We start from the raw sequence: 15,897 nt of genomic DNA, 5'->3' as shown, positions 1-15,897 counted from the left end.
ATTATATCCTATCATTACATGTTGTAGAACAACCTTGTCCTCAAGGTTGGAACAGTAAAGCTTGATTCCATGGCAATGTGATATTGTCTTATCATCGGAAGGGAACCCATTGGCCATCGCCTGCAATTTTCGATCTGAAAGCTTGGGTGGTGGTCGATATGAGAGTGGTTTTTGTATACCAGATTCTGAACCCAATAATTTGGAATCCCAAAATTCCAATGTCATTGATGTTCCACTCATTATCACATCTAAGTTCAACCATGAATTCTTATTCATATTATGGAAATCTGATTTTTGAAAAAATTGTTGCTTGGCTGCATCTCCACCTTCAACTCTCTTTATTGTTGCATCCCCTTCCTCCTCCATCATGCTATATTTTTCTGTTCCAAATCCCCCTTCCGTTTTGGTTTTTTCTTCCCTACAAAGAGTGTGATTCTTCATTGCTGGCCTTTCTCCCATAATTAGAGCACTTTGCAAATCTCTAATCAAGTACTTTAGATCCTGTTGTGGCAACCAATGGTGAATGTTAGATTGCTGCCTTGGAAAGAAAAACCCCTGCAATTGATCTTGTGGTGTTTTATTTACTTTTGACATCAATATCTTGAATTCTTGGATGAATTTTTGCCCACTCCCAGTCCATGTTACTTATACCAAACTCTCAAGTAAAACTCTTAGTGCATTTCCCCCAACTGTTGGCGTCAAGAAATAAACCCACCCTCCTCAAGAATGCCAATATCTTTATGGATATAAAGAATATCCATGTCCCATAAACCATCATGTTGCGTATTATTACTAGGCAACACATCAATAGCATAACAAAATTCACCCCTATTGTTGTAATCTTCGACCCTTGTTGTTTCATTGTTGCCCATTTTCCAACAATGGCACTCTGTTTTCTACCCCAACACTTTTCAAAAAATGGTGGTACATTCTCTTCCCCTACAACTCCTACAGAGGGCTTTAGAAAGATCTTCCTAAGAAAGGTTCTTGGATTTTTGTTGCTAGGTCTTGAACCCTTGGACTGTATTCTCTTCCATGTTATTGACTGTACGGTGTACCTTTATTGATCCTTTGATATTCTGAACTTCAAAAACATATGTTGCCCTTGTTGTTTGACCTTCGGTGCCGTTCCCTTCAAATGTGGACAACTCCACTTCTTCAACCCATGGGAAAAGTGGTTCTTCCTCACCCTTCCTAGTTCCATTATTGTCAATGGTAACTCTTCTCTTTTCTCCTCCCAATTGATTGAATTTTCTCCTTCAACTAAGGGTTTTTTTGCTTTCTTGATGTCTTGCAGACTCTTTTTCTCAGCATCCATACCCATCTTTACCACTTTCTTTCCTGTCATGATGTCTTGAAAAAACTCCTCACTCCTTCCCTTTCTTGCTTTATAAACAGATTTCTCACTTCCTTTTGAACTCCTATCTTGGTTCCTGGATTTCCGCCCAAGAGCTTAGTTAATTCTTTGAGTTCTTGATGAGTTTCCTTAGGTCCTCTATTGCTCTTTCTAACGTGCGGACTCATCTTTCCATTTCTTTCTCCCTTCAATGATCCACAGGTCGGATCAATTTTGTTAGGAATCTAGAATTGAAAAGCGAAAGAAGAGTAATATTCTTTATTGTATAAATTGAAAAGAACACAAAATAGGAGAATACTCTCTCTTCCAAGGGTTTCTCCTTCACAAAGAGCTAAAGCTTAATCTACAAAATTATCCAAAAGTGTCCTCCATACCAGGATCCCCCCTCCCCCCAACTATATAAAGGAGAGCTCACTCACCCTAACAACCTAACTCAACTACTTCTTAATATGAACTTCTGGAGTTAGTCTTTTCCTTTTTAATTTAGAAAAAAGAATACGTAAGTCAAATAAGAAATTGAAAGAATTCAGTCAATTCCAATGAAGAAAATATATTGTTGTGAAAAGATATTGATTTGTGAGATTCGAAGGTTCAAAGAAGAAATGATTACTTTTTAGAAATACACTGATGAACACTTGACTATAATATTCATATTTAAAAATCAAATAATGTCCCATCTGTCAAAATTGAACATGCAAATAATGACTAGGTTCTATTCTGTTTGACATGTACTGTTTGTTAATGATAGAAAGACTATATACATATTCTGAACCATTAATAACACAAGATTAAGTCTTTTGAACATTTGTCCATTTGCAGATGTTGACCAACATATTGATGTGTTAGGAATCTACATTGATAAAATAATATCCATAAGTTCAGCCTGTATTCTTGCAATGATTTTTGTCTTTGTTATAGATATTAAACCTATTGTCTCTTCACTTCTTTAGGTTGAATGTCTATGGTTTATGTGAAGTCAAAGTATCTGGCGACGGGAATTGTCAGGTGGGTTATTAGAGCAACTACGTGAGGCATAAGTATTATGACAATACCCTTTTGAATTTGTAATAATTATTCTCCCTACATTGCAGTTCCGTGCACTCTCTGATCAGCTTTATAGGTCACCTGAACACCACAAGCATGTTCGCAAGGAGATAGTAAAACAGGTATGTTGTACTATTGTCTGTCATTGAAAGAATAATTCCCACAAAATATGGCAACCTATCTAGAAAGTTGGTTTTCATGGTTTGTGGTTGTTTTACCAGGTTAACATTAAAAAATGCTGATTTGTAGATGACCAGTTTTGAATCAATGAAAGCATATTAAAAGAAAGGAGTGGGGAGGGGAGATATTAAGCAACATTTTGTTCTTTTATAGTGTTTGAGATTAGTGGACAATTGTTGATTAAAGAAAAATGTATTAGTTTAAATACTAACTGTATACAGTAAGAAGTGTCCTCAAGAGAAGAAATTAAAGATTTAGGTTAAATTATTGGCATATTTAGTGATAAAAATTGTTGTTAAATCATGTGAAGGAAGTGGTACAAATCCTTTGTTGTAAGTGGCGGAACAATATGAAATTTATTAATTATATTAAATATAGCAAATGGAAAATTTGAGATACTTATTTGCATAATGTTTTGTATTTGCCAGCTCAAAGATCACCGTTCTTTGTATGAATGCTATGTTCCGATGAAGTACAAAAAATACCACAAGAAGATGGCTAAGTATGTACCTTTCAAATAAGTCATCACTTAAACCATTCTATTTACAATGGGGCATCTGATTTGGGCTTCTTCAAGTGTCATTTTCATCAAATACACAATATATTTACCTTATTCTAATGCTTGGCAGATCTGGAGAATGGGGGGACCATGTTACATTGCAAGCAGCTGCTGATAATGTTAGTGCTGCTATATCAAACAGTTTGTTACTTTTGTTGGATGCTACCATTGATTATTATTTTTATTCATTTTTTCTTAAATATTTAGAATTTTTCTTTTCAAACTGAGCTGAAAAGGTTCAATTTGATTAACTAAAATAGCATTCTTATATAAAAAGAGAATTTAGTACCTTGTCAACTGTGGACATTTGTCCAACTGGGTTATAAAATGATAGAACAGAAAAAAATGTCATGTCACCTAGCAAAAGCTATTATTAACATAGTAATATGCATTAGTATTTGATAAAATGTATTGCATGTACACATTTATTTACTTTAATTTGTGCATATATGCGTGTTTATTATACTTTTATTTATAGTTGGTCCCTATAGTAGGCCTTATTGTTGACTCTTAATCTGTTCCCTTTTGCGTGGAGGGGTTTTTGTGGAGATTTTTGTCTTGTATTACTAGTTGAAAGATTATTATGTTGTGATTCAAGCCTTGACTTGGATTTCAATGAATATGTATAATTTATGTTTATGAAATGAAGGTTGAGGGAAGATCATGCTATATAGAAATGTAGGTGAATTGGATGTGGTTAATCAGAAATTTGATATGCCAGCTAACTTGAAAAGCTTTTATCAAGATTCCCTTGATAAGTCAGTGAGGACAAAACTATTAGGAATACTAGTGTGAGTGAGATGTGAATGAAGAAAAATTCACATTTGAAAAGAATGGAAGAAAGGACTATAAATGTGGAAGAGGCCCAAAAACTTGATGAATTAATGTTTATGTTTTTGGTCAAATTTCATTGTGTGGTTTTCTTGCCTAGTCCATTTGTTTCAAATCCAGAAATGAAAAGAGGAAGAAAAGTGCCTAGCATACCAAGACCCCCCAACTATAAAAAGGAAACCTCACTCACCCTAACAACCTAACTAACAACTACTTCTTAATTTGTTTCCTCCTATCATACATATTATATTCTATCACACCATTTGATTGCATTGGGGAAATTTGGATATATTGCTACATGGAAGAATGTGCAAGGAAAACCATAATCAGTATTTTTGTTGTAAAAAAAGTGAGTTTGTATGGTAATCCCATCGTTTGCTTGTCCCCGCATTAGTTCTGGTTATTGAAAACCTTAAACAATCTCTGCCTTGACAATTGCTTGCTAGGAATTGATCTTGTAACCTTGGCTTTGATACTAGTTGTTAGATCAAACACTTATTACTAGGTCAAAAGTTATAGCTTATAGTCATATTGCAACTCTTTTTACTTAAGAGCATAGTTATCTAAGTGCCACGATTCAATTATTATTTGGTTCACTTGGCTTCCTTCACGGGACAATTAATGTCACCTAGAACATACTCAGCCAAAAATAGTTGAGTTTGCTTATGTTGTGATTTTTAATGGAAGAGAAAAATGCACAATGTTATAGTAATGAAGTATTTATGTGATGGATGTTCATGCAATGATTATATTCTCACAGAAACTGAAATTTGCATTATCTAATTACTGACTTTTACAACATATATTCTATTGACAAACTTGATCCTTTATTTTATTGTTAATATGATGATATTTTTTGTGATACTTCCAAAATGTCCAATAACGTTTATTATTTCTGGTGTAGTTTGCTGCAAAGATATGCCTTCTAACATCATTCAGAGACACTTGTTTTATCGAAATTATACCATTGTATCAAGCACCGCAGCGTGGTAAGGCCATCATTATCATTCTTATATCCTGCCATAACTTCGTTTAACCTTGAAAGTTTTATTACGGGCAATGAAGGACTTAATACAGATAACATGCCCCATAATTTATAGTTTTTTACCTTATAGATGTTGTTTGAACAACGATTATGCATTGCAGTTTCTGAATGGCAGTACCCCTTAGCTTTCCCCCAAAAGAAAACATTTTATGTTGAGAAATATATAATTCCAACCAAAGTGGTTTTTCCTAAGCAAAGATAAAAGTACGAGCCTCTTGTAATCGATTTATGTTCATAAATTGACATACTTATAAAATCAAGCCTATAATAATTGAAATATTCTCATATCTTTAATTTTGAAAATGTGAGTAGTATATAGTAGTACTTACTTTTTTGTTTCCAATTATTTCCTTAATGATGCAGAACTTTGGTTGAGCTTCTGGTCTGAGGTTCATTACAATTCATTATATGAAATCCGAGGTTTGTCCACCATAACTTGATCCTTCTTTAGACTGAAACTCAATTACTTATGGTGTGTTGAATATGACTTTTATTAGTCGTTGATTATTACCTCTCCTTTTGTCCTAGATGCACCTATCCAGCCTAAACCAAAGAGGAAACACTGGCTGTTCTAGGAGAGATAGATAAAAGGATCAGGGTCCTAAGATGTAGTGCTGTGTATACATTCTGTATCATTTATAGGTCAAGGAGAAAATGTCCACTACACTGCCTTTCGACTGAGACTTTGGCAAGTAGAGCTCTTAAACTTCCAATTGAGAATAGACACCTTTTCTTATATGGAATCATCTTAATATTACAACTATCTACTTTTTGTATCAATTTATCTTTACCACACCATCACAAGCATTTGTTTACCAGTTGGAGCTTTTGTTGATCAGTCCCTTGGATGTGCAAAATATCTACAATAGTAACACAATATGAACACAAAGTGCTCTTATACATTTTTCGGAGAGCAATCTACAAAACTATTGAAAATTCTATTTGCCAGAGTATTAAAGATGCAGTCGGTTGTGGACATTTTTTCCTACACATAAAAAGAGGAACTTGAGGGGAAAGAAATCACTTGTATTTTTTGCTGTATATTATTATTTACAGTATTCTTGTCATGATTTTTTTTTATTAATTTATTATTTTATTTCTGTCTCAGTTCGATGGGGAGGGCAGTCCATAATGATTTGTATTTTATTTCCTTGCTTTGTAAAATGTAATGTATTTATTATTGATTTACTAAATTTTAAAAATTGTTTGAACCATCCAAATCCTTTGTTTCCCCCTGATCATGTGCACTAGCCTTTATAAATGCGTATTTGGATAAATAATTTTGGTGCTTATTCAATAAGAACTTATAACGGCCAGTTTATGAGCTAGTCTAGGTAAATTTTTCAATAAATATTTAGAAAAAAAAACGTAAATAGATTTAGGTAAAATGAATCCTATTTCTCTCATAAATTACAATAATTTTGCACTGTAATTTTTCTAGAATTTAGAGGAGAGTTTTTAAGAACACTGAACTATAAATTAATTTTAGTTTATGAAAACTGTAATTCCTGTTCTTAGTAATTTGTTTTATTGCATTTTCATGTAAATATTTATTACTACATCTATTCAAACTCACTTGTTAAACTAAGACTATTTGTTAAAATTAGCTGAAAGTAACAACAAATTTTTACTTTTTAGCTGAGATGCTCTATTTCATGTTATGAATTGTCAAATCGTTGATAGAACTGTTTTGTTTATGGTTTATGTTATAGGTAAAGGATAAAACTGTTTTTGTTGGCCGGCTAAAAACACCCAAATGCCTTCTGATTCTTGACATGTATAAGTAATTTTGGGCTAAATTTAACCGTCATTAAATTGACTAAAAATTCAGAGATTTTTACTTCTTGCAGCCCTATAATGTACTCCACCATTGCCTTTGTCACCGTTACACGAATAACCTATTGTCGCTGTTGTGAAAGAACAAGTTATCGTTTTTTATGTTCTAGATTAGTTATTCCAAAATCTTTCCAAATTCGTTATCCCGAAAGCCTTTAGAGTATCTCTTTCTAGAATGGTGAGATGTAGAGTATTTTGGATTGGTTAATCTAGAAGACTTTTTTGAAATGACAAATCTGAAAATAAGTTCTGAAAAACAAAATATCGAAACATCTTTTAGATTGGACATTCTAGAACATCTTCTGAATTTCTAATGCAAAACATATTTTCAGATTTTGTTTTCAAGAACATGGTTTTTTAATTTATGGCACAACTCTATCTAATGATTTTCATACTTTTGTTTTGTGTATTTGTAGAAAATGGTGGTTATTTGAGGAGATTGTTTTTAATGTGTTCAAGTGCAACTAACTTTTTGTAAGATGAAGAGAATGTAGGGACTTAGTTCTATTAACTAAAGAGATAACCAAAAAGAGGATGTTGAAGTTGGAGAATTGATAACAATTTTCTAGTTAGGTTGGGTCAAAACTAAAAAAAAAAGTTATGGTATGGTCCAAAGGTGAGATGGTGCGGAAGCTAGAGATGATTTTAGGTGTGAAGGCTTAGGATTTATGGTGTTATATGGTAAAGGAATGATGTGTGAAAGATGTTCTTAGAGAGATTAGGTTAACTCTTAGAGGATGGTGGTTAGAGGAGACCAAATGAGATGCTTTAACATTGACTTAAGAAATTAATAGAATGACACAATATTTTGGAAGCATTTCATTACTAATCTCAAAGTAAGAAAGCAAGGGTGGAGACACCTTTATTTATAGGCTAAGACTTTCTCCAAAGTGTAGAAGAAAAACCCTAAAAACACTACCTTGACCTAACTTTGAGACAAAGATAAAAATTTTCTGCAATAGGAGGAGGACATGTGACCACTACCTATGGAGAATCATCTCCATTCCTAGAGTGGTATGTGATCACTAATTATGAGAAAACCTCTCCAATGTAAGCATGACACATGACCACTCTCACATGGAACCTCTTACACACATTTATCCACCAAGCTAGCTTAAAACTTTGACCACATGGTCAACATAAGCTCATAGATGTCCACTTTGGGTCAGCATTAGGTATTGACCTTTGTTGGCCCAAGTGGTCCAAAAACCCTACTGTACTTGGTCCAAAATACAAGGCCTAAATTAAATCCTAAACTACTTGGCTGAAAATACAAGGCCCATAATTATTCCTACTTTACTAGAAGCATTATGATTGCCCAAGATATCCCAAGAGAGAGAGAGTCTAGGCTCAACTTCCATAGATAACTTGAACTTTTCTTAAAAGTGTTTGGCCTTAACTAGAGGATATGTCATCAAGAACCTTAGATGAGGGGAGAATAATGCTTATCTAAGAGGACATGTGAAAATCTCATGTTGCTCAGTAGTTATGGAATGAAATGGCAATGAAATCATGTTGATATATATTGAATTATTTATATTATGCATCTTAATTACTGCTACAAAAATTCTTGGAATTACTAACAAAAGTAAATCTGTCAGTAAATTTAAATTATCAATATATTTTGCCGACAAATTTTGAAATTTTAATTATTAATGAATTTTATTGACAGTAAAATCAGTTGGTAATTAAAATTTTATTTATCAATGATAAAATTAAATAGTACATACAAATCTTAAATCTATTGGTAAAATTTGTCGGCAAAATCCATAAAAAATTTAAAATTATTATTGATGAATTTATCCATCGATAAAAAGAACAACAAATTTCTCGCCCAAATATCCATTATGTAGCTCATCATTCATCTTGGGCAACCATCAGGAACTATTCACACCTCAACCAACATATCCTTAATCATATTTTCATCCTTCATTTAAACCCTTGACCATCACCAATAAACACTCGATACCATCCTCCTTCTTTTAAAGACCTACTTACATAGACTAAGACCATTGTTACCCCACCATTTTTAGAAGCAACAACCATGATTGATACCATTGACAAATCCATATTTCAAAAATTGGAAGAAAGATGAGATGTGGTGGTTTCGATTGATAGACATAGTTGCACTGACAACTTAAAGAAGGATAAAGCAGAGTAGTGACTTTGACAGACATCCCTGGTTGTGAACGAAGAAAAAGCCACCGACAAGGATACATGGTAGGACCTAGTGTTGCCTACTAGGTGACTCGCATGTTGGAAATGGTCACCGTAGTGACGCCAACAAGGTTCCTAGTTGTGATTGACGTGTTGACACTGGTGGTTCATTGTTAAGAACACGACAAGGCAAAGAGAACTTAGATTAAAGCTTCTTTATTTTTTCTTTGGAAAATGCATTGGAATAATCGATTATCCTAGAGAATATCAAAAATGGCAAAATTCTATAAAATAATCGATTATCACTTAGGGTAATGATTATCCTAAAAGAACTACTTCTTTAATGGCTCGTAGATAATTGATTATCATTTGGGATAATTTATTATCTCAAGAAAAATACTTTTATAAGGTTTGTAGATAATTAATTATCACTTGCGATAATAGATTATCTCTGATAGTTGGAAGAAGACTCTTCAGCTTCTAACCTATTTTTGAACTTAGCCTATAAATAGCTCACTTATGAGTTCTTCTAAAGTTATGAAATCTTAAAACCTTCTTAAGAACTAAGTGCTTTGTCTGAACTGTCTGTGTTTTAAGTAAGCTTGAGAAACTTGGTGCTAAGTAGAAGGAAGTGTCAGTCTTGGTGTGTCTAAGTGTGGTAGCACATTTGCTTAGCAAAGTTTTAGCTTGTCCATCCTTGTATGTGTCAAAAGGTGTTGTAAATCTCTTGTTAGTCAAGAGAGGCGTATTTTTAAACCTCCACTCTACTTCACTTTGTAAGTTATTGGTTTACTTTTCGTTATAAGTTAATCCCTCTTTGAGAGAGATTAACAACTAGACGTAGGATCTTTTTTATCTGAATTGGTTTCTTATCGCAAATTGTTCTTTTAATAATTTTCTCAAATCAATATAAATTCCTTAAATGATTTTAAACAAATTTAAAGAGTAAGGAAGAGAGAAAATTGCACGGGTAATTTTTATATTGGTTCAGATCATATAGATCCTACATCCAATGTTAATCTCAACCGAGAATTAACGTTTCACTAACACAAACCAACAAATTGTTACAATCACAAAGAAAATAAACAAGTTCAAGGTTGGAAAACCTTTCTTGTTACTCAAGGAAATGAAACTCACTTCCCCTACAACTCACAAGGGATGGACACCTCCTCCGAATGCTTCACGAAGGATGAGCACCTCCTTTGAATCTTCACAAAGGATGACATGCTTTCAACTTAGCAACAAAAACAACACTCAATCACACTCCTAGTGAAAGTTCTCGCTCTATGCCAACACGTTAAGTTCTCAAAGCCAGAACACAAGGGTTACACAAACCCTAGAACACTTATCACCACACACAACATATAAGATTTTTGAAATACAGTTATTTCGTATTTTATACATTAGAATGAGAGTCCTAATCAAATTTATAGAGATCTCACTCAAGGACACCTCCAAAAATCCATTGTCATCTATTTAGCAAGTAATAATCGATTATTTAGTTATGGTAATTAGTTATGCATCAATGAATACACAATAGTCTTACTCGAAAAATCTCATAATTGCTCATGGTAATCGATTATGGCAAGTCATAATCAATTATCACAAGTGGTAATTGATTATCTTGAGTATAAAATGAGGTTTTCTGATTCAAAACACATTGAAACACTACCTAAGACAATCAATACGAAGAATCAAATATAAACCACATCCTATACATCAATCTACTAAATTACAAATGTTTAAATATAAAAATAAGTCTTTATGAGGATCTTCTAGCAATAAGAACACTTGAGGCTTGACTTTGAGACATCATAAAAAATTCTTCTCTTCAGCCTAATGCTAACAAGAGAAAATTGGAAAACAACATCTAGGAGGATATAAACTCAAACTGAACCATACAAGTATATGTAGCATGGTGAAAAGCTATATTTGGACAAAAATATTCAATAAAGTGCTTCTAGTTTTGAGGTAACTGAGCTATGTAACTTGCATTTCATTACTCCTATTGTTTTACCAAACCTTTTGCAACATTGGACAATACCAAAATAGTGATGGAAATGCACCAAACAAAATTAAAACTGACTTGAACAAAATCAAAATGATTTAAACCAGAAATAAAAAATTTGAACATATTTGAAACTTGAATAAGAATTTAGTGTCTTTGCTTATATCACCAAGGTTAGATTGACATCTTATTTCCTTAATTGGTTAATATATGGCACACACACATACTTATGAACTCATTTAATACAAAATCAAAGAAAAAAACTAGATTTAAGACAAATTCAATAAAACTGCATCAATATTTTGAGTACATGACTTTAACAAACTGAAATTGAATTCTAAGGCTGAAAATGACTCAGACAAGTGTAATTCACCGCTTAAAATGATAAACAAACATGAGCGCACCACAAAGACACATAAATAATGAAATTAAATGGACATAATTTTCTAAAAAAGAAATAACTCAATGTAATAGTGAAAACATAACAAAACATGATGGAAAGCACTTGGACAACACATAATTGGAAGGAAATGACTTATCTCGTGTAGTGTGGAGTGACCTTGCTCTGACTACCACTTGGTGGAAGCTGCTTAGACAAGAGTCTTCAAGTCTTGAAGGTTACAAATAAAGGTGCATGGAGGAATTGGAAGTGCAGCAGAAATGCATTGTTTGAAGATGTTTGGTGTGGTTTTGGTGAAGGTGTAGTGATGTGCATGAAGCCTCAAAGTCCAGAAGGACTTCCTACTAAGAAAGGAAGCTAGAGGAGAGGTAGAGAATTAAAAATTCAAAGTGACCAAAGAGCAAAGGAAGGCTGGGTTCATTTCAACAACAATTTACTAAGCTCAAAAGTGATATTTTCCAAAGAATAGGCTCACCTATTTATAGGTGAAGGATAATGTTGAGATTGTTGATACGGGAAGCACTGGTTTAGCTAAACCTTAATCTCAAAGTGCTATGGTTTTTTATGATGACAACACATTATTAATAACACATGTATTGTTATGTGTTACATGTTCAATTCTTTATTGTGAATGATATCTTAATGAACATGTTTGTGTTGATTCTATATATGTATGTATATTCACTGATTTTATACTGGATACATATTTTATGATTGCATTACATATATTTTAAGAAAAGAAAACTACATGCACTTTGTTGAACTTATATTGTGTGGCAAAACTGCAAGTTTTAAGTCGACTTCATTATGAAGTATGTCGATTAAAACTCGTGACTTTGCACAGATTTTCAAAAATAGTGTTGTGAGTGATTTGGCATTGAAAAGTATTTGAAACTGATTTGAAGTGTCTAATTCGACTGCACACGTAGTGAATTCGACTTAGTTAGTTATTTGTTTCGAAATTCTGTTAATGCTTTTGTGCTGTAACGACTATATTTCAACTCTATGCTAAAGCATTAAATGCAAGTCAACTGAATTAAATGTGAAATCAATTTAGTTTTTATGACTGCTACTAATTGACTTAACTGTTATAACTGTTTGATGACAGTCATCTACATTAGTAGCAAAGTCGACTACATGAGCATTTGGTTTATAGAAAACTATAAATAGACCTGATTTTATTGATCACATACGACTTTGGATATTCTAACACTTTCATTTGATATTTCAGATTGTGATCTCTGTTTAAAGGCTCCAAGAACTCATCAAGAAGATGAAGGAGATCTTTCTTGGAAGAGTTTCTTAAGGAGGAAGTGAATTGCGTGTACTATTTGATCAATATCTGCACAAATTGGTGTTCATCATATTGGTCAAGTTTTCTATCAATCTTTGAAAAGATTGTTGTTGTCCTGTTGGGATTACAGGAGGTGCACTCGTGGAGTTCTAGACACTTTGAGGATTGTTCGAAGTGGGTTAAAGATTACAGAAGAGGAGATATCTTGCTGGATATCTTTGTTTTGACTGCCTATACTTTTAGTTAGAGGGTTAAAGAGATTGTCTATACTTTTGACGTGGAGGTCTCTATAGAAATCTTGCTGTAAAAACTTTGACTAATATAGTGCATTGGCTTCCTAGTTGTGGAAGGACACTAGATGTAGGCATTGAGGCCGAACCAGTATAAAAACTCTGTGTTTGCTTTCTCTTTCCCTACACTTTTACTTTAAGTCAACTTTACAATTTACACAATCAACTTTATATTTCCGTGACACTTAAACTTCTTATTCCTTGCGATTCAAGAAACTATGTAAAGGTTTATATCACACTAAAAGCATGGACTCCTAATCAACACACTCGTTAGTGTTGGGTGCCTAGGGTATGCGCTAAGCCAGCTGTCAATCTCCAATCAAGTAGTGGATAAGCCTTTCATTAATCTTAAGGCCTTCCACCAATAACTTCTTCTTATTCATATGGACTTAAGGGATCTTCAGGAATGAATGGAAGGCCAAGATCTTGTTGAAGCCTTCTAACCCGTGGGTCAACATCACCGCATCTTCAACAAGTTGAAGTTGAGCCACGACGGTCCAAATATTATCATCCAAAATAATACCAAAATACCAAATCATCTTCATTAATCCCATGGTTTACCAAACCTTTTACAACATTGGACAATACCAAAATAGTGATGGAAATGAACCAAATGTTAGGAAAACAAGTAGGCTTCTTTACACCAAGAGGGGGGGGGGGTGAATTGGTGTTGTTTCAAAAACAAAATCTTTTCGCAATCTTGAAACAAAAGTATAAAGCTTTTTGATCTTTTCTTGAAATGCAAGTAATGAAAATTTCAATGCAGCGGAAAAACACAGTTGACTACTAAACAAATATAATCGACTGAATTTAAAGAGTGCAAGGATAGAGAAAATCAAACACTGGTTTTATACTAATTTGGCCAACAATGCCTACATCTAGTGTCCTTCCAACCCAGGAAGCAAATGCACTATAATGGTTGCAGTTTTTACAACAAGGAATTTATAGAAGCCTCACGCAAAAATATAAATCTCCTCTCTAACCCAAACCAAAATATAGTTGCACAACAAAACCAGACTTGCAGCTGTTAACCACCGTCTTCTCCCTTTGAATCTCTCTCAAGATATATCACCACCGTCTTCTTGGAGAATTCTTGGAGCTGTTAACACAGAGAATTCAATCTGAAACAAGAAATGAAAATGTTGTTGGTTGGTACCAGACATAGTGTAACGTAATGGAATAAAAACTTAAGTTAACGGAAAGCGTGTTTGGTCACTTTTGTATTAAAATGGACAATTTATCGAACAGTTGATGTTCAAATGAAAATAACGAGTGCAGGGAGTAGAAAAATCACGTGAGTAATTTTTATACTAGTTCGATTCAGAAGAATCTACGTCCAGTCGTTAATCACTATAAAGAGTGATTAACAGTTCCACTAAAATTTGAGTTTCACAGATTCCAAAAATAGTGAATAAAATATGATAAATGAACCTTCCTTCGACGAACGAACTGGAAGATGACCACTCTGCCAACTCGAAGAGAACCGCTCCAGCTATCGACACACGATACGTGAGCTTCTCCTATTCACGAGACCAGGCAGAGCACCTTCCTAACTCGAAGAGAACCGCTCTGACTATCGACACACGATACGCGAGCTTCTCCTATTCACGAGACCAAGAAAGGTAACTTGAACTATAGCTTTTGAGAACTTCCTCTGACAAACAGTATTCTGCAAAGCTTCTGTTCAACAGTGTTGCTTCTGAAATTTCCAAAGTCCAATATATAGCCAGATACTCTGAATATCAAAGGTCAGGTCCCAACTGCCACTAATAATCGATTATTGTAAGTGATAATCGATTATTCAAGTCTGTTACAGGTTTTTCAAAAATATGATAATCGATTATGTGAGGTGATAATCAATTACTCCTGAAAGATTCTTGATAATCGATTATTTTAGTACAAAATACAATTTTTACAAGATTTGAAGACTTTCCTATTACACTTATATTCTACAAAGTGCTTTTAAACATTTCTAATACTTTCTTCAGGTAAAAATCCTTGTAGCATCATGAAAACTAATTTCTTCAATATTTACCAATGCTCCTCATTGGTAACAAATGTCAGTGCCTCAAAAGTGTCTGAGCAAATCGCGTTCAGTCTATTTATAGTTTTCTGTCAGTTAGATTGTTTCTCAGTCGAATAGCCTACTAATCTAGTCGAATGTATTAAAATAGTTATAACAGACAGTCAACACATAGGCTCTCAGTCAACAAAAAAACACACACATTTATTACAGTTGACCAAGTCATCAATGCTTAACTAACTTTTAAAAATATAGCCGTTGGAGCGCGAAGCATACCAGAATTCCAAAATAGATCAAAGATACAGTCGAATGTACTCATAACAAAGTTGACTGACACATGAAAAAACACTTTGAAATTCTTTTCAATCCAAAACGTCACAAAGCACTAATGTTCAAAATTTGTACAAAGGTTTTAGAATAGTCGAATCCATTACAGTTGTATTCGACTGTACTAGAACTTTGGCACATAATTATAAGTTCATAAAGGTGCTTGTGATTTTTCACTTCCAGAATGTACTGTTATCAAAGACATTTTGTTACACATTGTCATACAAGCATGTTCCAGAGATATATCACCCAATTAACATAGGAACATACAACACAGTACATCAAAACATGTTCAATGGATATAACAACAAGTTCAGAACAAGAACATGTAAAACAACAACATTTGTACTGTTATTAAGCATTGTGTTGTCATCATCAAAAACCAGATTGATATAGAGTTTGTGTTGTCAACAATCTCAATACCAAACAGTCTTAAAACTGACTTGAATAGAATAAAAATGATTTATACCAGAAATAGAAATTTGAACATATTTGAAAACTTGAATAAGAATTTAATGTCTTTCCTCATATCACCAATGTTAGTTT

The 15,897-nt window shown here is 33.4% G+C and overlaps 1 protein-coding gene across 1 annotated transcript in view; it reads left to right on the top strand.

The window, feature by feature from the left end:
• LOC106764930 (OTU domain-containing protein DDB_G0284757) overlaps window positions 1-6,123 on the top strand; it is a 9,501-nt gene extending 3,378 nt beyond the window's left edge. Inside the window, exons 4-10 of the mRNA XM_014649768.2 lie at window positions 2,308-2,362; window positions 2,449-2,523; window positions 3,010-3,083; window positions 3,211-3,259; window positions 4,876-4,960; window positions 5,380-5,436; window positions 5,545-6,123. Of these exons, the coding sequence (XP_014505254.1) occupies window positions 2,308-2,362; window positions 2,449-2,523; window positions 3,010-3,083; window positions 3,211-3,259; window positions 4,876-4,960; window positions 5,380-5,436; window positions 5,545-5,591 (442 nt within the window). The 3' untranslated portion in view covers window positions 5,592-6,123. The remainder of the gene's footprint in view (window positions 1-2,307; window positions 2,363-2,448; window positions 2,524-3,009; window positions 3,084-3,210; window positions 3,260-4,875; window positions 4,961-5,379; window positions 5,437-5,544) is intronic.
• Window positions 6,124-15,897: the final 9,774 nt, after the last annotated feature.

The sequence above is a fragment of the Vigna radiata genome, chromosome 1 (assembly GCF_000741045.1).
Source record: "Vigna radiata var. radiata cultivar VC1973A chromosome 1, Vradiata_ver6, whole genome shotgun sequence".
NCBI lineage: Eukaryota > Viridiplantae > Streptophyta > Magnoliopsida > Fabales > Fabaceae > Vigna > Vigna radiata.
This window is presented reverse-complemented; position numbering and strand designations above follow the sequence as displayed.